Consider the following 24,249-nt stretch of genomic DNA (forward strand, 5'->3'; position numbering starts at 1 on the left):
TAAACAAGAGACTTTACAAGTTTCATACATTCATTTCCAGGATATTAGAGTGGAGCATAAGTGTTCAACCATCCAGACCTGTGAGTTTCTGTAGAGGAATGATATGATCGTCTCATTCCAGCTGCTCTGTCTAGCTTTTAAACACTCATTCCCTTTCTCAGTCTCCCTTTCTTATTCTTTCCCTCAATGAGGATGAGCTCCACATTGTGCATGTAATTACTCTGACAAAAAAATTATCTCAGAATTAATACATTTCCCATCTCTCTCATATAACATTCTTTGGAGGACAGACAGTCTGCACAGAGACTCATAGACAGCTCCTCTTCCTGTTTTTTTATTATAATGTTTTTTTATTTATTCCTGGAGGAAGCATTGGTAATTGTTCTTTTGGCACTAATGTAGAACATGTCCTTCAAAGAAGCTGCAGAGAAAGAACATAAAATCTACTAGTGTGGAATTCTGAATATATGCATTATGCAGTACTAAGTAGTCTTGCACATAATCAAATCAGAACTATGGAAACATTGGTACATTTTTAGCCAATTCCATTTTTTTAGGTTTCCACAACTGCTGCAGTTTTAGATTTAATTGTGTGGCTATTCTAGGCAGGAGCTCAGAAAAAAAAAACTCTGGAGGGTTTAGATATTTGCGAGCTGCTACATGAAATTAGGTGGTAAGCAATCCCCGCACACCCATGTTTTATTGAGAGTACAAAGTATCCACTTCACCTCATGTCATAATAAGTAACGGCTGCTGGAAATCAGACAGTAAACAGTATGCTCAGCGCAGAAGAGAGAGGAGCAGATAGATCTAATTTACAATAATCCCACCAGCAATTCACACTGGAAAGAGCACAAAAAACATGCTGTATGTTTGCATGCTGTCTATTTAATGGGCAGCTAATACAGGCAATAGTCTTTAGTCATGTAGACACTATATTTATTTTTAAGTGGTTGAAAACGAGTCTGAGGGGGCCGCAAGGATAATTTCAGAGAATAGTGTAAAAAAAATACATATTTTAAAGTTACAAATTAAAGAATTGACAAATATGAATTATTACAGTTTAATTCTGCTGTCTAAAGACTACAAAATATTTGTAATTAATTGAAAAAGTTTTTCTTCATGTTTATACATGTAACATTACTCTGATAGTGGATAGAAAAGAAAGATATGCTGTCATCTTAATGCAAAGTAAATATTTTCCAGATTATATTGCAATTCTTTCTTTTGACTTTAGTAAAAATGGAAATATAAAAGCCAGTTTCTGTCACACTTTGTAAGGATGGACCCAAAACGCTGGAGGCCATTACACTAGATTTTATAAAAAAAATCTCACAAGGGAGATAAACAAGAACAGAAAACTCAAAGAAACTAAGAATCTAAAAACCAACCACGCAAACAGGGAACAGTCCAACAGGAAAGCAGACAAAATAATCCAACACCAGATTGAACACAAGAGGAGATTAAATAAACAGACAATGAGGGAGGACAGGTGAAGCAGATAATGAGGTAGAAGAATCACTCAAGACAGAAAAGCATGTGGCAATGAGGAACCAAGCAAAGCCATGTACTAACACATGACAAACACAGACAACTGACACGAGCACAAGCAGCCAGGAAAACACAAGCAACATGCACTCATGTCAACAGAAACCATGACTGTTTTTTGTTTTGTTTGTTTTTGTAATTTAAAATCAAGCACAGTATAAATTATTCTTTATACATCAAAATATATAACTGCATTTATTAGCAAGGTGGTTCCATTGGGAGTTCTTGGGATTAAAAAGTTTTAAAACCCCTGTTCTAGACCATGTATAATTACCAAAACAAAACCTAAATCAAACAAAATATATATTTTTAATGTTTCATCAGCTGGACACGTGGTACTGAGCTTTTGCTACCCTGACTATGATACACTATATGGCCAGAGGTGTACACCCCTTTTCTAATGAATGGGTTTGGCTATGCCCTGCGATGGACTGGCGCCTGTCCAGGGTGTCCCCCGCCTTTCGCCCAATGTTAGCTGGGATAGGCTCCAGCCCCCCGCGACCCTGTACACAGGATAAGCGGTTGACGATGGATGGATGGATGGGTTTGGCTATTTCAGATACACTTGTTGCTAACAGGTGCATCAAATCAAGCATACAGTCATACAGTCTCTTTAGACAAACATTTTCAGTAGAATGGAACTCAGTCGGGTTTAGTGTGGCACTGTCAGATGATGCCCCCAGTAAAATGGTTTACTGAGTTAGGTGTGGAATAACTTGACTAGTTTGCTCAAGTCCAAGACCTGAACCCCACTGAGCCCCTTTGGGATGAATTGGTATGCCAACTACAAGCGAGGACCCATCGACCAACATTGTTGCCTGACCTCACTGCAGCTCTTGTGTCGGAATGGCGGCATATCCCCACAGCCATTTTCCAACATCTAGTGGAAAGTTTTCCCAGAAAAGTGAAAGCTGTTGTACTAGTAAAGAGAGGACCAACTGCCTGTTAGTGGCCATGGTTTTGAAATTAAATGTTTAACAAGCACAAACTGTATGGGTGTGCTGTTCAGGTGTCCACATACACTACATGATCAAGTGTATGTACACTGATATTGTTCAGTGAATTTTGGGAAAAGGACACAAAATGTTTTTCTAATAGGTTTGATTATAAAAACACTCATGCACCTTCTGCATAATATTAGCATAAAAGTGCAGCATCTTACAAATACATGCATACACACACCCTCGTAGGCATGTCTTGCTTTACTGCTGGTCCTCTGAGATCTATAAAATGGTCTAAGAGCATTTTGCGAAACAGTCGAGAGAAATGAATTTGGCTCCCAGTGGGAGGTGCTGGACAGGGTGAGAGAGGCAAGTTTGAAGAATGAGGCCAATGTAGCGCCCACCGCACAGACACAGCCTCCCGAGCCACATCGACCAATGCTTTGATGCCAGCCTATTTGGTGATTTATTCATGCATGCCTGCGTGCTCTTCAAAAGCTTTAATTAAAGCTGGCTACAGCAGTGTCATTCCTCAGCAGATAGAGAACAGCCCAGCAGACCTGCTAGGTAACACTGTGAACCGCTGAATGGAGATCAGACAGACAGTAGTTTCATCGCCAGTAGAAACAGTGATGTCATAACTACATCTATCTGTTGCAGTCTCTCTCTGTCTATGTCTGTGTCTGGCTCTCTCTCAGGTCTGAATATCTGCTGTCCCATCAGTGACAGTTGTTAGGCTGAACTCTCCATCTGCATGGCTGTTTCAGCATAGATAAAAGCACACAGGCCCCTCCCCTCCGACATCTCTTTTCCTATCTCATAGGTCTCGGAGGGGCAGACACTGCGCAAATCACCGTAATTTATATTGTTTTTAAATTGTCTCTGCTTTTTCCCCATTGTGATAACAGTGCATAGAACATCTGTTTTAAGCTGGAAGGGATGGGTATCAGTTCTCTGGCAATCAGATATGGAGAGAGAGAGAGAGAGAGAGAGAGAGAGAGAGAGAGAGGAGGCAGAATGTTTAAACTCACCTGCCAGAGAGGTCAGACTCAGCCTTTTACTGTGTAACATTGTTCCTGTCGTTCAACTGGTAGAGCATGGCACTGGCAACACCAAGTTCATGGGATCAATTCTCAGTGAACACACACATACTACTTAAATGTATACTTTGAAAGCACTGCAATTCACTTTGGATAAAAGCATCTGTCAAATTCATATATGTATTGGAACATTCCCTTATCGGCATTCCTTTGTGTTTATATAAATGCAGCCAAAAAAAGCATACTTTATTGAACAAACCTGCACAGTTGAGAATGTATGCATGTAATACAGACACTAAACATGTATGTGTGTTGCACATGTATATATGCATGTCATATAAGGTGGTGCACAAAAGAGGCAAATTCAGAGAATGAAATATCTAGAGACAGTAAGGGAGATAAATGGGAGTGCTAAATTTCAATCTCAGAGTTGTGGGAGATTTACATTTAAAATAGTTTATGCATACTGTACATCATTTCCTGATGGTTCTGTTGGCTTACCTGAGCATCATCAAACTCGCATTGTGCTCTGATTGGCTCTTGTAAAATGCTGCCTTACATCTCCTCTCACCCACATACATGCTACCTATAAAACATTTTTACATAATAATTGTATTTTTTTTACATATAATATATATGTAAGGAATAATTGACTCCAGCCCGTTGAATTATTGAAAAATAATGCACACCCGAGGTGGTAATGTGGTCACGACGCGAAGTGGAGCACATATTAGTAGTGTTGGGGGGTTGTGTGTGTGTGTGTGTGTGTGTGTGTGTGTGTGAGTGTGTGTGTGTGTGTGTGTGTGTGTGTGTGTGTGTGTAAGAAAGAAAGAGCGAGCTACTGCAGCTCTCTTCAGATGTTTTCATCAGTAACATGGATTGAAATCATAATTTTGTAGTTTTCTGTTGCTAAACTGCTTTGTTACGTCATGGATATGTGTTGACATCAAGGCTTTGTGAGTTGTCCATGATTGTCTATGTGTGCTCGTATGGGTGAATATGTATGTATGAGTGTGTGTGTGTATGTGTGCGTGTGTCCGTGTGTGTGTGTGTGTGTGTGTGTGTGTGTGTGTGTGTGTGCGTGTTTTTGTGATTTACGAGGACAATTTTGTAAGTTACAAACTGGTAATTACAAGGTTATTATGCTATAAATGTGATTTATGAGGACATTTCTAGTGTCCCCATAATTCAAATCGCTTAAAAATCATACTAAACAATGTTTTATTGAAAATGTAAAAATGCAGAATGTTTTCTGTGAGGGTTAGGTTTAGGGGTAGGGTTAGGTTTAGGGGATAGAATATAAAGTTTGTACAGTATAAAAGTCAATTATGTCTATGGAAAGTCCTCATAATGATAGGTAGACCAACATGAGTGTGTGTGTGTGTGACAATGTAAGAAAAAAAAAAGGGGGTGGGGGATGTCATGAGGGTGCTTTCCACAGATATTTAAATTAATTTAGATATTATAGAAATTGTTTGTCATTCTTATCTGGTTTACTTGATGTCAGTGTCTATGTTTTATTTAGCCCAAGGAGTTAATCATAGCATCAGTAGCCTGCTTAAACACTTTTTGCTAGGATTATTATCATATGCAACATTTGACAAAACATAGATACTGTCATTATTACTTATATATATATATATATATATATATATATAAACACCATATTAAAGATAGTTAGCTTAGAAACAAAATAAGAATTTGGTCACACAGATGACCCTCAAACGATTGTGCTCCAAAAAATTTCTATATAAATTTGACCCCCAGAAAGTTGTATAATTTGCACACTGTAGCAGTTTGCCTGGGCATAAAATTGAATCCCGAACCCATAAGCAAGACTACCAAATTTGTAGATAGAAGCCAAAATTGCTTTCTTTTTTATTTCATCTTCAGACCCAGTGAAACAAATTCTCACAAGCTATGAATTGAAGGTGAAGGACTGTGTGTGTAAAAAGAGTTAGGCAAAAAACAAATTCATTAATTATTTATAAAAAATACGGTATGTGCAGGTCATGATAACTGTAACAGGATGATTGACAGGTCCGAGTATGGTGACAGGATACATGTAACAATGCTACAGTAGGTTCGTTGGTTTCATGATGTGATTTAATGTTGTGATAGTAGGTCCCAATACTTGCACACTTTTTTGACACACATTAAAAAGTAGGCACGTTTCCATAACAAATGCAGTGCACACTTTAAAGGCATAGTATAAGTAGATTAATTGGGATGCAGCAAAAGTGAGTTGTGTCCAACCGGCCATGTGATCGCAACATGGCTTCCACCTTTTGGGAGTGACTCAACCTTATGTCGAATTAAACAGATTTTTCTTATCCAATTATATGATTGGAGAGCTTATGTGAGTGTACATAATTTTAAACATTTGTCAAAATTACTGTCCATTTCTTTAATCACCACGTCATTTTGAAATCTGAAACACAATCATACAGCAGTTATTATATTGCAAGCCTCTTTCTCAACTGCCTAGGCCTCTGCTCGGACAGTCATTTTGAATGATGATTAAACTAAATATGTGGATGCTATTAGCTTTGGTAAATGAAGGTTCTCTTGAGATTCTGGATGAGCCTGTGTGTAGATTGAAGGCCAAAGCTGATTATCCTCTCCGCTAACCTGGTGAGGCTGAATCACAGCGAGTTGTTCTGAATAAAGGCGAGCTACATTTCCATATTAATCTGTCAAGTTTAGGCCTCTGAGACACATGGCCTCCTGTCATGTTGCCTTGATAACAGAGAAGTTGGCATTTCACTGCAGCATATAAATATGTATAATTCTGATAAGTATAATTGAATAGCTTATGTACACAGAGGGTGAGAAAGAAATCTTACAGGCCGTACTCACAGTCTGCCTTGCACCCCAGAAGATGACCATGAATAGCAGCGGAATGCCTCTGTACTCTCTATTAACTGGCTAAAATTGAAAAGTGGTGCATTGGTATTTAAGTGGAAAAAAGGAACAGCGAGTAACTTAAACACTGCAATGAAAAGTAAGGTGTCGAGACCTTTGACCTACGAGCCTTACCCCTATTCCACAAGCTTTCCAGGCAATGAGATGACCCTCAACTCTATGAATTGTCTGCCTAATTCATTCTTAGAATTTTTTTCCTAAGACAAGGAATAATTTTAAGATGTTATGTGTGTGTGTGTGTGTGTGTGTGTGTATGTGTATGTGTGTGTGTGTGTGTGTGTGTGTGTGTGTGTGTGTGTGTGTGTGTGTGTGTGTGTGTGTGTGTGTGTGTGTGTGTGTGTGTGATGTGTGCGTGTATTTATCACTTTGTGGGGACCAAATGTCCCCATAAGGATAGTAAAACCCGAAATTTTTGACCTTGTGGGGACATTTTGTCGGTCCCCATGAGGAAAACAGCTTATAAATCATACTAAATTATGTTTTTTGAAAATGTACAAAAATGCAGAAGGTTTTCTGTGAGGGTTAAGTTTAGGGGTAGGGTTAGGTTTAGGGGATAGAAACCATTATGTCTATGGAAAGTCCCCATAAAACATGGAAACACAACATGTGTGTGTGTGTGTGTGTGTGTGTGTGAAATGTGATGTGGTTGAAATCTGATTAGGTTATTGTAACTCTTAATGTCTACAGAGAGTTTCCTCCAGCGTCTTCTTTTCCACTTTGTTGTCATTGTGTCTCAGGCTCAATCCCACAGCAGGCACCAGAGCTAGCAGATTAATGACTTAAACACTGTCGACATGGTCCCAAACTCACAGAGAGAGAATGAATGTGTTGCAGCAGGAAGTCTTCAGAATGACATTCAGACTGAAGAGACCAGTGAGTTGAATGGAGGTAGCATCAGGGAATGAGTGCTCCTAAAAGATGACATGATATAATGGGAAACAAAGAGATAGGAGATGGGATTAGAAGAAGAATTAATTAGCGTTAAGGTCAACAGATGACAAATTGTGGTTTAAAAAAAAAGTGGGGAGTGAAAGAGAGATGGGCAAACATACGTAACAACTACCCCTGGCACTTGACAAATTGGTAGAGGGAAAAGGAGAGAGGATTGTGCATGACACTTTTTGACTGGCATCTCTAATTAAAAGGTGCTGTCAGGGGCCACAGTGCGGGGAGAGAAGGGGCTCCATCAGCCCCAGAGACTCGTCCCCGGAAATGATTGATGAGCAATTGCAAGATAAACAAGACTCCCCATGAGCTGAGCTGCAAACTGATGTATGCAGTATTATAAATATATCAGAGCCAGAAAGAAATGATAAAATAAACAAAAAAATGCAGGCAGACAATAACTTGCAGTTTCCAAGAGATATAACGACACAGAAAAGTTTAGTAAGCGATTTTATCACACTAAAATAATTTTATCATCTAAATTGTTTACGTCTTTTGGCTATGCATTTGAAGCGGTGGTTATTTCCATGTTAATGAATTGTCCCCTTTTGCTTCCATTGAAAATGCCTTACTGTAACTGTGATTTTAGTGTTTTTTCTTTTTGTTTTTTAAGAAAATGAGGGCCAAGTCAAAATCAATATTGGTGGTAATCAACATTATTCTACAAATGCTTTCTTAAATCCATTTTATGATAAATGTTCATACTTTCCCCCATATATTACAAGACTATAAACTTATAAAATATACATTTCTGTATAAATTATTCCTTCTAAAATCCTCTGGAGGCAGCTCTCTAGATTTTGGAACAGAGCTTGAGTTGTGCATGCCTTTGTGAGAGAAAGATAGAAGAAGAGAAAGAGGTGAAGTATAATATGTTTGCTGCCATGGGTGATGGCTGGCTAACAGACGTTAACAACAGCTGGTTCCATTGCTGAGACTTTGCTGAATCGTCTCAACTCCCACACTACCTAACTCTCACACAACAAAACTGCTGCCTCTTGGGACACAACCAGACTCTGCCAACCATTGATACACCTTAATGTGTGTGCTGTTGCTTTTTACAGAGTGTGCATGCCCTATAGGCTCTATATGTGTGCAATTGTTCAACTGGGAAACTGTGCACATGCGCTTGTGTGTGAGTTTGTGTACTTATGATACCTTCCCTCCCTAAAAATATTGGGTGTTTGGAACATTTGTACGGTCATAAAGAGAGGCAAGTTGGGAGCACTTCACAAACGTACACAGTATCATTATCAACCAGAGGGCAGTGGAATGGTAAAGTGAAGATGAATTATGAATGAAATGTTGAGGATGTTTTTTCGCCTTTTTTCCACAGGATGTACTCAACTACTTATTTGCGTGTGCAAGGGCAGTGCTGAGGCTCTTGTTGGACTAAATTAAATTTATACCAGTCAGAATCAGCATTTCCCCCTCTTTTTTCTTGAAAACAAAGCCAAGTGTTTAATAAGTAATTGTGCCTGCTAAAGCAAGCATCACTATAGCTATTTCCCATATGTAGTGTTAGGGATTTGAACAAATCAATAGCCCTAAGTATTTAAATTAGCAGTGTTTGTGCTACATGAGACCTCAAGATCTGTTGATTTTTGAGGAGATGTGTGCAAGTACTTTTGTGAGTGATCAGACTTATGTTTTTTGCCAGGGGGATGATAAAACTATAAATAAAAAATAGCAATGTACTAACAAGAACTCAGAACACTTTTACAACTGCATAGCAACACCCTACAGTACCTACAGAAAAGTTCAGCTTTGAAAATGTTGATGTGTTTTGGATGCTGTTGCAGTGAAATGCACAGACCTCAGCAGGGGCAGGGCAAAAGGACATGGACAGAGTGTGAAGAGAAATCTGCCTTCCATAGGAGGCGGGTGCAGTAGTAAAGACACCCCTGCTTAAAAGGGCACCTTTAGATTTGTGAACAAAAGGGCAGGGGCAGGAGCTTGTACCACTAACATCTATAGGCTTCTTAGCTATCTTTACCTGCAATATGGTCAACCAGATTCACCAGAAAAGCCATGCTGGTCAACTAGCTTCTCCAGTTTGGTATTGATTGTTCACCAGCTTGACTAGGAATGGGAATTGTAAGGATTTAATGATTCTGATAATGCTGGTTCCTTAATGGTTCCGTTAACAATGTTTAAGTACTTCAGAGGTATTTAGAAAGAACTGCATTACAAAATTCAATTATTAATGGATTAACCTCACTCAGCAGCCTGTTACTAATGATGAGATTATTTCATATTTTAACTGAACATACAGTATTCTTGCTTTTGTGGTTTTACACAAAACTTTTAATTAATCATTTGCACGTGTTGTTAACAACACTCGACATGTACAACAGCATCGATGGCCGTCAAGTGATCCGTGGTCCTGTTCTGGATGAATGTGCATGTTTTAACTTCCCCAAAACATGAACCAGCAACTTTAGGGTGAGCACATTTTAGCAATTCACTCAAATGTATTTATGCAAATTGCTTAGCTGCTGGGTGCAGTCAAAGCTATAGACTTAAAAAAAAAAAGCTGTTACAGAAGTGATGTCAGCTCATATGCTCAACCTTTTTTTCACTAGAGGCAAAACGATGATGAAAACCGAACCATCAAAGAAAACATCATCAAATCAGTTTGTTCACCCTTTCTAATGATTATTATCTGCACAAGTATCTGGCTCCTGTGTGCAAATGAATGTGTGCATGATAAGGAAGGCTAATTTTGCTTGGAAGGATAATAACTATATTTAAAAAGGAAAAAAAGACAAAATGCTCTTTTTAAGTTTCAGGTCAAGTCATTTTTATTTGTATAGCACCTTTCACAACACACATCGTTTCATAGCAGCTTTACAGAAGATCAGGCATTTAACAGAAGATAAAACTGTAATATCTATAATGTCGTTGACTCATCATTGTGTAGTTTGATAAAACATGATTGTGAATTGTGAGAATTGTGGGAGTGGTGGTGGCGTAGTGGGCTAAAGCACAGAGATGGTAAGCAGAAGGTTGCTTGTTCGATTCCCACAGCCACCACCATTGTGTCTTTGAGCAAGGCACTTAACTCCAGGTTGCTCCCGGGGAATTGTCCCTGTAATAAGTCGCTTTGGATAAAAGCGTCTGCCAAAAATGAAAATGTGTTTTAAAATAAGTAATTAAATAATAATTTTATTAATAATCCCAGTGAGCAAGCTGAAGGCGACTGTGGCAAGGAACACAAAACTCCATAAGATGCTGGTTAATGGAGAAAAAGAACCTTGGGAGAAACTAGACTCACTGTGGGGGTCAGTTCCTCTCTAGTTACATCATGAATATAATGCCAATATTACTTAAGTATAGCTCAAGTCATGGTTTAAAATTATTAAACTAAGTAAGTGTTAAGTGTCAGTGTTTAAACAAAGATGTTGTATGAACTGTAAGATTAATGACTAATGTTTTTGAAGTCCAACCTTGATTAACCTCAGAAGTTCACATAGATGCATTTAGGCTACATTTATTTTGTGTAAAAAGGCAGTTCTACATTAGATTGCCATTATTCTCTTATGTGTGTTAATTTTGACAAAGATACAGACTTTAGCAAATCTAAATATTCTTTCTCAGTTTTCATAAATAATAAACCTTCTTAGTATGTTTTTATTTTCAACTTAATAAAAACCTATTTTTTAGTTGAGGATGTAAGGTCAGATTTGTTCTTCAGCCAGATTTTAAAAGGGAATTTACGGCCAGACCTTGAAAATGTTATTTAAATACCTCTTTTAATGTAATAAAATGCTATTTTAATGTAAATAAACACATTATTAACCGTTTTGTTTTTACATGTTAACATGCTAACATAAAAGGTTTGGGTAAGATAAATACAGATAAAATATTCTGGCCCTAGTTCCCTGAGATTATTTACTTATTTTTAAATAAACATATGTTATTATACTAACAATACTAACAAGGAGAGTACCTACACATTTTTTCTTCCACTTCAAGCACTGGGCTAGGTATTGATACAGATTTCCTGATTCAATTAGATTCCGATTCACAAGCTCTCAATTCGATTCAGTTTCTGATTTCGGTTTGATTTGATGCAATACCGATTCTTATGGGTATATTTTATTTATTATGTCCCTTTTGCTTACATATGAAAGAAATTCTCTCCCAGCTAATGCTGTTAATTGTACAGGAGACCTTCTAACTAGGTTCATTACAAAAATCATATTATATTTTATTCGTTTTTTATCATTTTGTTCACTTTTTAGCTTTATAATATTAACAAATGCATGAATTAAACCAATAAATCTGATATTATATTGCATATTTAGTTTTTTCTTACAAGGTTTTTGCTTAATTGCATAATTTGTACTATTCACCGTTATTTACATTGATTTGTTGAACACGTGCTAAAACCGGTACTGTTTCTTTAAAAAAAGAAAAACGTCTGTAAACGAGCACATATTAAGGAGAGAGACTCCATAAACTATGCCTGATTAGAATTAAATGTTCATTTTGTGTTGGTTTTGATCAACACCTGACTGTTAAGAACAGAAAGGGTATTAAAAGAGACGTTATTCAATGACAAATGGGTTGCGTGGATCTCGTCTTTGGACACACATTACACAGAATAACTTTTACTCAGAACACACAGTGAAAGGATCTCATTGCTGAATACTTCACCAATATACTACACAATCATTGGTGATTTACCATCCAGGGGCGGAGCCAGGAGTTTTTCAAAGGGGTGGCCAGGCAGGGGCGAGTGATCAGTCTGTCGTGGCAGAGAAATATTCGGGCAGAATGTTTTGACACCTGGGACGGAGAGGTGCGACGACCTTGGTGTGCACACATGTTAAGTTTGTGCATTTGTACAGAGATGATTTCACCTCAAAAGAAATAAATTGTGCCAAAAAATTAACAAAATGTTCAAAATGATTAAAAAACAATTGCGAGTTGGGTAGCCAATATGGTGGCCAGGCTTTGGTCCATGGTGGCCACGGTCACCCCTGTCTACCCCCTGTCTCCGCCACTGTTACCAGCGAGAATCAATAATGAGATCATTCAAATTAAGATCTCGATTCACCAGAAAATCGATATTTTTACCCACACCTAGGAGGAAGTGCTATATGTTTTGTGGTGTAGATTTAAAAGAACCAATTCATAAGAGTAATTTGATTTGGAATCAGGCTTCACTTGCTGCACTGTACAGTATGTTTTGTGCTGCTGATTTAGTAGTGGTATTGCAGTGCTGCTGAGTGGTAGAAGGAAACCCTCATTTTGTCAGTGTATTTTTGCATGTGTTGTGTCTGCATTGGCAAAGAATTCATGTTCAAGGACCGTGTGACGAGGTTACAGACCATTAATGGAACCAAAAGTCATAAATCATTCTGTTCATATGAAACCGTTTCTGAACAAAAACCAGTTCTAGGTTTCAAACCCTGATCTTGACCAGCACCAAACTAGCACAAACCAGTTTGGACCAGCAATCTGGTCTTTTTATAAGGGCTGGTAACCACCTAGCATATCATGACTGCATGTTTTGCAGAGGCAAGCACCACTCACATAACTTTTGAAAATGTAAAAGTCTAGTTTATGCTTAAGGATGCTTTTTCAACTTTGCATGACCACATACAACTTGGATGAACATAAAGGGTGTGAGGCATCAGAGTCACTGGTGCGTCACTGCTTCTCTCACTGCCTCCAGTCAGCCTTCTTTGTACTTCTACAGAATGAGTCCCAATGCACTAAACATTTCTTTTTTTCCCCCATCCCCATCCCAACCCCATCTCCTCTCTTCCGTCCTCCCGCCCTCTTTCCTTTTCCCTCACGCCTGGATCTAGGCCGCAGAATGGGTCAATGATCCTGTACAATAGGAAGAAGGTGAAGTACAGAAAGGACGGCTACTGCTGGAAAAAAAGAAAAGATGGGAAGACCACGCGGGAGGATCACATGAAGCTCAAAGTACAGGGAGTGGAGGTGAGAACATGCGTTTACATCGTAGCGCTTACAAACACATTGATTTTAATGGGCCCACTTAAAGAGGTAGTGGAAATTTCTGTCATCATTTACTCACCTTCATATTGTTCCAAACCTGTATGGCTTTCTTCCTTGTAATATAAAAGGCAGAATGTTAGGAGCTATTACTGAGTTCTGCCAAAAAATCTCCTTTTGTGGTCCACAGAAGAAAGGAAGTAATGTGGGGTTGGAACAACATGAGGGTGAGTAAATAATGACATAATTTTCATTTTACCTTAAAGAAGAAAAATCCCCTCACTTAGACTTCAGTGATGTATTTTTATACCAGCCTTTTTTGTTTCACACATGAACTGCGGCTTCCAGTCCCTACTTTTCTAGTCCACATCAAGGAGGAAAAAAAACACCTCTGCAGCTCGAGTTTAGTTTTCCCTTGATAGCAAACAAAATGGAAGCAATTGTTCGTACCTTATTAAGCTCAGGATGTTTGCTCTGCTCTAGAGTGCCGGCATTAATCTTCCCTCATGCTGGGAACCACTGCCATCACAGGTAAACTGCAGGGCCCTTTTCTGCATTTCCGCGCCCTGGCACGGCCCCGCTGTGTATGTGTGTGAGCCCAGTTCAGCTCTCTTTGATTTATTTTCACTCATACACACCCACAAAACAGCATGGGTTCTGGATTCAGAGTTTTGCTGCTTTGTTTTTGATGGTTGTGCTGAACATATATCATTTTATTGGTGTCCTCTGGATAGCTAAGCTTCTTGTCATGAAGTGATATTGGACTGAACGTACAGGCCCAAACACACCCTATACAGCCTAAAAAACACACATTTACTTTAAGATTACAGATTACTGTCAAGACCCAATTTTTGTCATAACTACATTTTTATAGATGCTGCATTTGCACAAAAAAAGGACATTCCTAAATCCCCTCAAAGGGAGGTCTTGTCAGATTAAGCTAAATTCTAGGGACAAATTTGTCACCAAAGTATAGCTAAATCAACCCACACACACAAAAGACATGATACATTTGCCAAGACATGCACTTGTTTCTTCTTGCTCTGTCTCTTCATTGAGCTCTCATTAGACAGTGAACAGACCTCGCTTAACAACAGTCTCTCTGCCAATCATTTTTTGGCAGGACATTTTCTCACAGCAGCTGTTTCAGATAAAATTTGGAGTTTCTACAGATTATCTATTATATTCACCAGCTTTACCGCTTGAAGAAATAGTTCACCAAAAAATGAAAATTCTGTCTCCCCCCCCAACTTTCTTTCTCCTTTGAAACAAAAGGAGATGTTAGCCACAATGTTGATGCTGCTGTTTTACATACTATGTAAGTGGACAGGAATGGACGCTGTTCAACAATGGCCAAAAAGCACTCTAAGAGTACCCTAAAATAATCCATATTGAGCTGTTCAAGTTTTAGTCCAAAAATGCATACCATTCAAACATGAAGATGATTTTTAAAGCTGCACTACTTAACTTTGTGCTCTCTAGCGATATCTGTGGATGAAACTTAAAATTGCAAGCAATTTGCGGAAAAACCCTTCTGTCGTGTTTCGGCACTGCTCTTCTGGTGGATGAATCTCATGAGTTGAACTTACCTGAACATCGCCTGATTTTGATCAAGACTGGGAGATATTCAGAGCCGGAGTCATAACATGTTTTTTCATGTTGATATTATGTTATACAATTAAACATTTAAAGTTGAAATATTACTTGCTTTGAAAAAGATAAAAAAAAAACTATTTTCAGACACTACACTCAAAGAGCTTTTACATAGAGAACAGGGGATACAATCACCTCAATCAATATCCATTACCAGTGTATTTTAATGTGATTTTCAAGTGATTTCTACTGTTAATATTTGTATTGTACTACACTTATCAATTTAACAGGTGAAACTTGTGACATGGCTGATACAAGTTCAATGGAAGACTTTATTATTTTTGTATTAGGCTATGTTGTACAGCCACCTCATTGATAATGCAAGTGAACTGTGTTTACTACAATAGTATGTCTATGCAATGCACACAATAAACCATAAACTAAAAACATAAAACAAGGATTCAGTAATGATTGTGATAAAATATACTTTATTAAATATACAAATATTCAATTTCAGATGTCATACATAAACATGCCACAGTAACTTCCCCAGACAACTTCAATACATCCCGAACGGTTAACACACAAGTAATGTTTGATTCATACAATGACAACCAATATAAGCTTCACCAACCCTACCAGACAAGCATTATAGTAGGTAAACAACTTGGATAACAGATAAACATCCGTCCAGGTTGCTGCGATGCTGTCCTGAACTGTGTGAGTGTGACTGACTGAAGTGAACATAGTTTCTCCAGCCAGAACATGACATAGTCGGTATTTCTTTTCGGACATTACATACTAAGGACATTGTTTTGAACACTGATTGTTTATGTGTTCAATAAATCATGGCAATTTGTTCATTTTTAAACAAAATATCTTATGTAGTGCTGCTTTACAAAAGACATGTCTTAAAAATTTACGTTTGCTGTATGACTGTGTATGACCTTATTTTACATATAAGTTCAACAACCCCATTATAAAACCCATAGGAAAATCCAGAGGGAACCCATGGTGATATTGAAATCTCCTTTGCCATAGCTCTGAAATCTCATTCGCACTTTTGTATTTTCAAATTTGCAGTGACGACAACCAGTGTCATTTGGCATCATTAATGTCAAACCTGGTGCAAATATCTTCATGCATTCTTTTGGAACATATATGAATACATATTTGAGAGCTGCAAAGGGGATGATTTCAGTCTGGAAACTGGGGACATATTACTACTTTTATGGTGCTTTTTGGATCTTGACAGCTCTGGTCCCTGTCTGATTTCTTTACATTATTTTTTTTTTTTTTAGATATTCAACACATTTCCTCCATGGAAGAAAGAAAGCTTGTGGGTTTGAAACACAATTAGGGTGAGAAAATTATGTCACCATGTTTTGGTTGAACTAACACTTTAAGAACATTAACAGTGATAAAACTTTCTCAATACAGCAACCTGAGTTCTGTAAAGTTTGATATTTTTATGGCAGATATGTGTGAGAAATACTGCCGGATGTCCATATATAATGCTGTGTCATCTTAGTGGTATCCTCTACCCCTTAAACATTCTCAGATCTGCTAAAAGAGCTCGCTTGAGCTGAGGTAACAGAGTTGAGCTCACTAACTGAGCTGCAGAAACACTCAAATAAACCTTTGGTGACTCAAAAAAAACCGCTCTCTCTCCCACGCTCTCCCTCTGTTCCTTTATATCTCTCAGCCAGCACCGCCTGCTGTCATCTGGCAGGATTATCCTCTAACATTCCTCCATATGTTTTTTTTTTTTTTTTTTTTAATACAGTGGATTACAGTGGGCTAATTTCAGAAGAGTGGCAAGACAGCTTTTGGTGCTAAGGTAGACTCAGCAAAAATGAGCTTGTCTGACAAGCAGAGAGAAAAGAGAGAGAGGAGCAGTGTGGAAACTTCCTAGCTCACTGCAGGCTTAAGAAATCCCACTTTAAGCTTGAACTTTGTCAGTGAAGTAACTACAGTCAAATGACCGTGTCACCATACATGGAGCTTAATGAGGGCTGAGATCAGATGGCTCAAGCAGCAAATGGACTCCTCTGTTTTTCTCCACCTTCAATGAACAACAATATAATAGGGATGCGGCCACTCTGTTAGTCCTCCCTGTGCTCTTCCTGATTGAGCGAGGTGCGATCAATCAAAGCTGTGCTCTTCAGGATAATAACCTTGCCCTATCAGTCTGCCTCAGACCTGTTTACTGCAAACGCAAATAAATGACGTGACCTTCACCTTCAGAGCAGTTTCATCCAGGGCTTTTTCTCACGGACTGAGGAGGGGTGTGTAAATGAGAGGTGTCATAATGTCTGGGCTCAGGGTGTATGGTTGTGTGTATATGTGTGTGTGTGTGTGTGTGTGTGTGTGTGTGTGTGTGTGTGTGTGTGTGTGTGTGTGTGTGTGTGTGTGTGTGTGTGTGTGTGTGTTTGAGCGAGGGTTGGTAAAGTTTTGTCTCCCAGCATCGCTTGTCAGATGGTTGCATGTGAGTTCCCAGATACCCTGTTTTCACCGACATGGTACCTGTGCTGGTTCTTGGAGTTGGTGCCCAAAGAAAAGGCAATTCTGGACAGTAAAAAATGTCCCCAGAACCTTCAACCTAATGTTCTCAAAACAGGACCCACTCTCGCCAGGGATAATCATATTCAGCCCAACATTGACTGAATGGCATGAGTTTAAGGCAGGACTCTCTGTTTGTCATTAAATGTACAATTCTATTTGGTGACACTAGTTGCACAGAAATTTGGTGTTTCTTCAACTTCTTGCAGTTTCATGGAAACATTTTTACTTTGGAAACTTTTTACCAGGCCTCTTTTTGTACTTTTCAAATGCCTTTGATGTATACAGTATATTGTACAGTTTTAGCCTTGTCCCAGACTTTTAATAGTAAACTATGAAAATCCATTATAAAGATACAAATTATTATGTTTAAAACTATGATAATCTAACAAAGAGTGAAATAAACAATCCATTTCAATATTTATTGTGTGAAAATTATTTCTGTCATTTAAAAAAAGAAAAAGAAAAGATATCTCTCAGTTGTGGCTGTCACGGCTCCGGTGAGTTCACCAGTTTGTTTTGTTTGTTTTTTAATTTTCTCTCCCTCATGTCTCGCAGGCACGGCTGGCATGCATGATCGGCATTTCCATGGGAGTATTGATTGTTCCCGGGGGAACACTGATCATGCCACTGATTAGCGTGCCAAGCAACACCTGTTCTCCTCTAATTCACTCCCTCTCATTCTCTCACTCCTTAAGCCCGTCGTGTTCTCAGTATCTTTGCAAGATTGTTGTTTGATGTTGAGCACTAACCTTACTCTCTCTGCTTAGTTGGTCCTGTCTCGTGTATCTGTTGGTTGCCCATGTGTCGGGTGTGTGGTTGCCTGGTTTTACTGCGTGTCAGCTGGTCTTCCACTGAGGATACCTCATTTCTGTCCACGTGTCAGGAGTTAAGATCGGCCATCTATGCTGGCCGTTGTTCTGCACTTCACTAAGCTTCAACAGAGGATTCTGTGAATCTTTTCCTGACTTCCACAATGCACACACTCATCCTACGAACACACTCTTCATATATTGCTATTTGAGCATCCATGGCGCTCACGCTATCGGAGATCGCTTCCCACTGCTGCAGCCGGTGCTGGGATCTTTGACATTCCACAACCCAGTGACTGCCTGTATTTGTTGTTAATAAATCCTTTGAACTGTTCCTCTGCTCTTGGGTCTGTTCGTCTGACTATTGCTCTTTACAGAACAATCCAGCCGAGTATGGACCCAGCAGAGGAATACACTCTTCGCTCTGCCCGCTCGCAGCTGGGAGTCTTGCTGGGATGTCCCCAGGATCAAATATCTGCTTCGAACTGGGCTGTGGAGATGATGGCTTCGCAGCTCACCTCTTTTGTTTTGCAGCTCTGTCTCCTGATGCTGGCCCCTCTCAGGAAGCTTCCTTACTGGCGCCAGCGGTTCCCCTGGCACCTGGATGCTGTGAAGCCTTTATTCCCCCTCCAGCCCCATATTCATGTGAGGCTGTATCCTGCAGCTCGTTCCTTTTGCATTGTTCCCTGTTCTTCACGTTACAGCCCTCCACTTTTGCGTCAGATACTATGAATTCAGCTTATGTAATTATGCTCCTCACCTGAAGGGCTGGCAAATGAGTTACTCCCATGTGGCACAACATGCATCCTTGCGCTTCCTATCATACCTTTACCACGGAACTCCACCGTATTTTTGTTCACTTGGCTCAAGGTCGGGAGGCAGCAAGGGTCTTATCTGGACTATCTCAAGGAGATTGACGAGTCTCAGATTATGCGATTGAATTTGGCAACCTATGCTGCTTCTTGTGAGTGGAATGACAATGCTATGTGGGATTAATTAATGCATGGTCTTTTCGACGACTTTCTGGTCGAGATTTACTCTTTGGATTTCCCACCGCTCTTTGATGACTTGGTGGATTTTGCTTTCCGAGTCGATAAATGCCTGACCCTACGCCGTCGTCACCTTCGATGCTGCTTTCCACCTACTCTGGCTGCTGATCCTCTTACCCATTCTTGCTTCTTTGCCCAGTATCACGGCCAAAGCCGATGCAAGTCGCTTGAACTCAAATCTCATGCAGGGAGAAACAGCAATGTCTTGTGAATGGAATGTGTTTTTACAGTGCTCGTTCTGATCATCTCTATGCTTCCTGTCCGGTAAAAGACATTGCTTGTCAGTAGGAAAGGGGTTACTGGCTAGTGCCACACCTTTGGACAAAACCCCTGGACTTCGGACACTTCTCACAGCTGCAGTATCGATCTGCCTGTCACATGGGTTTTGCCTTAGTTGAGCCGATGTGAACTATATGGATTTCGAATTGGCCTCTAAGTGGTGACTTCCTATGGTCCAGTTGGATAAACCTATCACCGCCCACAGCATAAGTGGCATGCTGCTGTCCATCATCACTCAATCCACAAAGCCGGTCACCTTCATCTCTGGGAACCATACAGTGCAGTTGTTTTTCTACCTTATCCAATCTCCATTGGCACCGGTAGTGTTGGGGCATACTTGGTTGGTAACGCACGACGCACATATAGACTGGTCAACCAACACTGTTATTGCTTGGAGTCCTTATTGTTTGTCACACTGTCTTAACTATGCTGTTTCCCCTGTTCAGTCTTGTGTTTCATTGCAGGATGAATTGGCGGACTTATCCGGAGTACTGTTGACACACCATGACTTGAGGGCGATGTTCAGCCGGTCCCGATTTTTGACCTTTCCTTCTCATCGCCTGTACTGCTATGCGATTTAACTGCTTCCGGGCACTTCGCTCTGGAATGGCTGTATTCGCTTTCGACTCCCAAGAGGGAGGCCATGAACAGGTATGTCAATGATTCTCTGGCAGCCAGTCTCATCTGCCCTTCCTCTTTGCTGGCAGGGGGCAGGGTTCTTAATCATGGATAAGAAGGATGGCTTGCTTAGACCATGTATAGATTATCGGGGGCTGAATGACATCATGGTGAAGAATCGCTATACTTTGCCATTGATGTCCTCAGCCTTCAAATTCTTGCAGGGAGCATCCATCTTTACGAAGTTGGACTCACGCAATGCTTATCACCTTGTCCGGATTAGGAAGGGGGATGAGTGGAAGACGGATTTTAACACCCATATTGGGCACTTTAAATACTTGGTTATGCCTTTCGGATTGGTCAACACCTCCGCCGTCTTCTAGGGGCTTGTGAATGACGTGCTTAGAGACATGGTCATGATATTCTGATCTTCTGCCAGAATATCCAGGATCATGTGCAGCATGTCAGGCTGATGCTTCAGCAACTGCTAGAGAATCGGCTGTTTGTAAAGTCGGAGAAGTGTGCTTTTCATGCACAGTTGGTTCCGTTGCTTGGATTCATCGTTTGTCCGAGAACATGGACCCGACTAAAGTTAGAGCTGTCTCCATTTGGCCAACCCCAGATTCTTGCAAGGCATTGCAGAGGTTTTTTGGGTTTGCTAATTTTCATTTGGAGATTTGTTCGGAACTACAGCCAGCTCGCTTCACCTCTGAAAGACCTCACCTCCACACGCACTGAAATTTGTTGGTCCCCATGAGCTGAGACCACATTTTCTAAATTAAAGGAATGTTTTTCTACCACACCCATCCTCATTACTCCCGATCCTGCAAGTCAGTTCGTGGTGGAGGTGGAGGTGTCTGAGTTTGGTGTCGGAGTGGCTTGTCGCAGCGCTCTCCCTCGGACGGGAAGATGCATCCGTGCCCTTTTTTCGCACACGCGGAATTACGACCTCGGCAACTGAGAATTATTGGCTGTCCGGTTGGTCTTGGGCAAGTGGCATCATTGGTCAGGGGGTTCGGGGGTACCTTTTTTGGTCTGGATTGATCATAAGAACCTAGAGAATATTTGTAGTGTCAAACTCCACAGGCTCGAAAAATGTCAAGCCTGAATCTCTATCTCAATGTTTTGAGTTTGAGACCTCCACCACCCCACCGAATACCATTCTACCCGCCACTCATGTGGTGGGCATGTTTTTCTGGGAGGTGGAGGCTAAAGTCTGTGCGGCGCTAAGACACACCGCGCCTCCCGCCACGTGATCAGCAGGCCAGTTATTTGTTCCGTGATCTGCCCAGACCCACATCCTACGGTGAGGTCACTCATCCAATGTCACTTTTCATCCAGGTGTGACTCGCACCCAGACATTCATTAGACAGCAATTCTGGTGGCCATCATTAGCGCAGGACGTACAGTACTGTGCACAAATTTTAAGCACTTGTAAAAATGTTGCATAGTGAGGATGTCTTAAAAAATAATGTTTGCCAAAAATAGTTTTAATTTATCAATAAGATCATACAAAGATAAAAACATTAAAAAAAACCGAAATCAATATTTGGTGTGACCACCTTTGCCTTTAAAACAGCCCCAAATCTCCTAGGTACACCTGGACAAAGTTTTTCTTAGTTGTTGGCAGATAGGATGTACCAAGTCTCAATTGCTTCTGTCTCTTCATGTAATCACAGACTCGATGTTCAGTGGGGGGCTCTGCGAGTGCAATGCCATCTCTTGCAGAGTGCCCTGTTCTTCTATTCTAATATTTTCTGTTTGCAAAAGCAATGTTTGGGAGTCTAAAATGTATTTTTCCTTTTGACACACTGTAGCTGAAGATATAAATAACCATCTTAAGACAAATGTTTGTGAACATTTTTAAGTGCCTAAACCTTTTGCACAGTATTGTACATCAATTCGTAGCCGCTTGCCCCATTTGTGTGACTATATCCTGTGGACCCCCAGTCAGGCCCCTCCAACCGCTGCCTGACCCTTTGAGACCATGGTCGCACATAGCCATGGATTTCGTAACTGGTCACCCCCCCCATGGCAACACAGTCATTTTGACTGTAGTGGACCGGTTCTCGGAAGAGGCTCATTTTATTCCCCTCCCCAAATTACCTTCAGCGAGGGAGACAGCAGTAGCATTCATTAACCACGTCTTCTGAATTCATGGCCTCCTGGTTAATGTGGTTTCTGACAGAGGCCCCCAATTTGTGTTATGTTTTTGGGCAGAATTCTGTTGACAGCCGGGGCTATTGTGAGTTTGTCCTCTGGGTTTCATCCACTGACAAATGGGCAAGCTAAGTGGGTGAATCAGGAGCTGGAAAAGGCGCTGTGCTGTGTGGCCTCCCATAATCTGTCTTCTTGGAGCGATCATTTAGTCTGGGTCGAGTACGCCCACCACTCCTTGCAGTTGTCGTCTACAGGGTTATCACCATTCCAGTGCAGCCTCGGTAATCAGCACCCTTTGTTCCCAGCACAAGAACCCAACGTATAGGTTCTGTCCACCCATGCCTTTATCCAGAGTTGCTGACGCACCTGGAAAGCCACAAGAGAAGCCCTCATATGGACTGGAACTTGCTCGTTAAGAGGTCAGCGGACCCCAGATTACATGTGCGGGCAGAAGGTTGGCTGTCCTTGAAGGATCCTCTACATCCCACTCCAACTGCCGTCACGTAAGCTGGGTCCCAATTTATCGGGCAGGTTCCCATCGCCAAGGTCATTAGTCTGATGGCAGTCTGTCTCAAACTTACCTTAAGCATGTTCACTCCATTTTCCACGTCTCCAAAATCAAACCTGTTTTTATTTTATTGAGGGATATGGACCTGAGGAGAAACACTGTGTCCCAGCTCGGGACATCCTGGACCACACCCTCACAGATCAGTTTCACCTCATAGATCAGTTTCAGGTGTGCTGAGCAACACCTGTTCTCCTCTAATTCACTCCCTCTCATTCATACTCACCTTAATCCCGTTGTGTTCTCAGTATCTTTGCAAGATTGTTGTTTGATGTTGAGTACTAACCTCACTCTATCTGCCTAGTTGGTCCTGTCATGTGTATATATTGGTTGCCCACATGCCAGGTGTATGGTTGCCTTCCAGTTTTGCTGGACTCTGCCCACGTGCCAGGAATTAAGATTGCCCATCTCTGCTGGGTGTTGTTCTACACCTCACTAAGATTCTATGAATATATATATATATATATATATATATATATATATATATATATATTTATTATTTATTTATTTTTTTTTTTCAAAACATAGTGTACTGGTTTATAGAGTAAACAAAATAGTGAAGAGAATGCTTGAGATGAGACAAATGATGTTTGGAAAAAAAGGGGAAAAAAGACAATTCAAGCTAAATATTACTTTTGAGAAGTGTATTTTTATTTTATTTCCAATCAAGCTGTGTTTTCACAAATTATACAAAAAGCCACAAAGCCATGAAATTAGCCATAGTAAGAGAAAAGATTGCAACATTTTATTCCAAAAAACACTGTTGTGTGAATTTTCTTGACTTTCAGAAAAAAAATACATAAATCTTCTTTGGTGCATGTACATAAACTTTTAAATTAGTAGTAGTACTACATAAAGAAGGAAAGAAAGAAAGAAAGAAAGAAAGAAAGAAAGAAAGAAAGAAAGAAAGAAAGAAAGAAAAACTACTGAGTGTGATATATTTTAGGGAGACTTTACTTTGTAGAAGTCCACAGTGCTAAAAGTGCCTGAAGTTGAAGAAACACACACACACTTCACCTTAAAGTAACTTCTGAGCAGTACATCAAAGCCTTGTGATGGCATAAAGATGCTGAATTAAACTACTTTTGATGTTAACATACATTCTCAAATCCAGTGGTGGGTCATGCATTTAAAGTCTAGGCCTTCGGTTTGATTCTAGCCATTAAGAAAACACAGTTTCACAATGAATAATACACCCTATGCCTTTGAACATCATACAGCTAGCAACTAGTAATACCA

The 24,249-nt window shown here is 40.1% G+C and overlaps 1 protein-coding gene across 2 annotated transcripts in view; it reads left to right on the forward strand.

Annotated features, from left to right (window-relative positions):
- LOC127619231 (calmodulin-binding transcription activator 1-like) overlaps window positions 1-24,249 on the forward strand; it is a 548,116-nt gene that overhangs the window by 333,882 nt on the left and 189,985 nt on the right. For both annotated transcript variants that reach the window (XM_052092050.1, XM_052092052.1), the window contains exon 5: window positions 13,222-13,357. In XM_052092050.1, the coding sequence (XP_051948010.1) occupies window positions 13,222-13,357 (136 nt within the window). The remainder of the gene's footprint in view (window positions 1-13,221; window positions 13,358-24,249) is intronic.

This window comes from Xyrauchen texanus, chromosome 25 (assembly GCF_025860055.1).
Source record: "Xyrauchen texanus isolate HMW12.3.18 chromosome 25, RBS_HiC_50CHRs, whole genome shotgun sequence".
NCBI lineage: Eukaryota > Metazoa > Chordata > Actinopteri > Cypriniformes > Catostomidae > Xyrauchen > Xyrauchen texanus.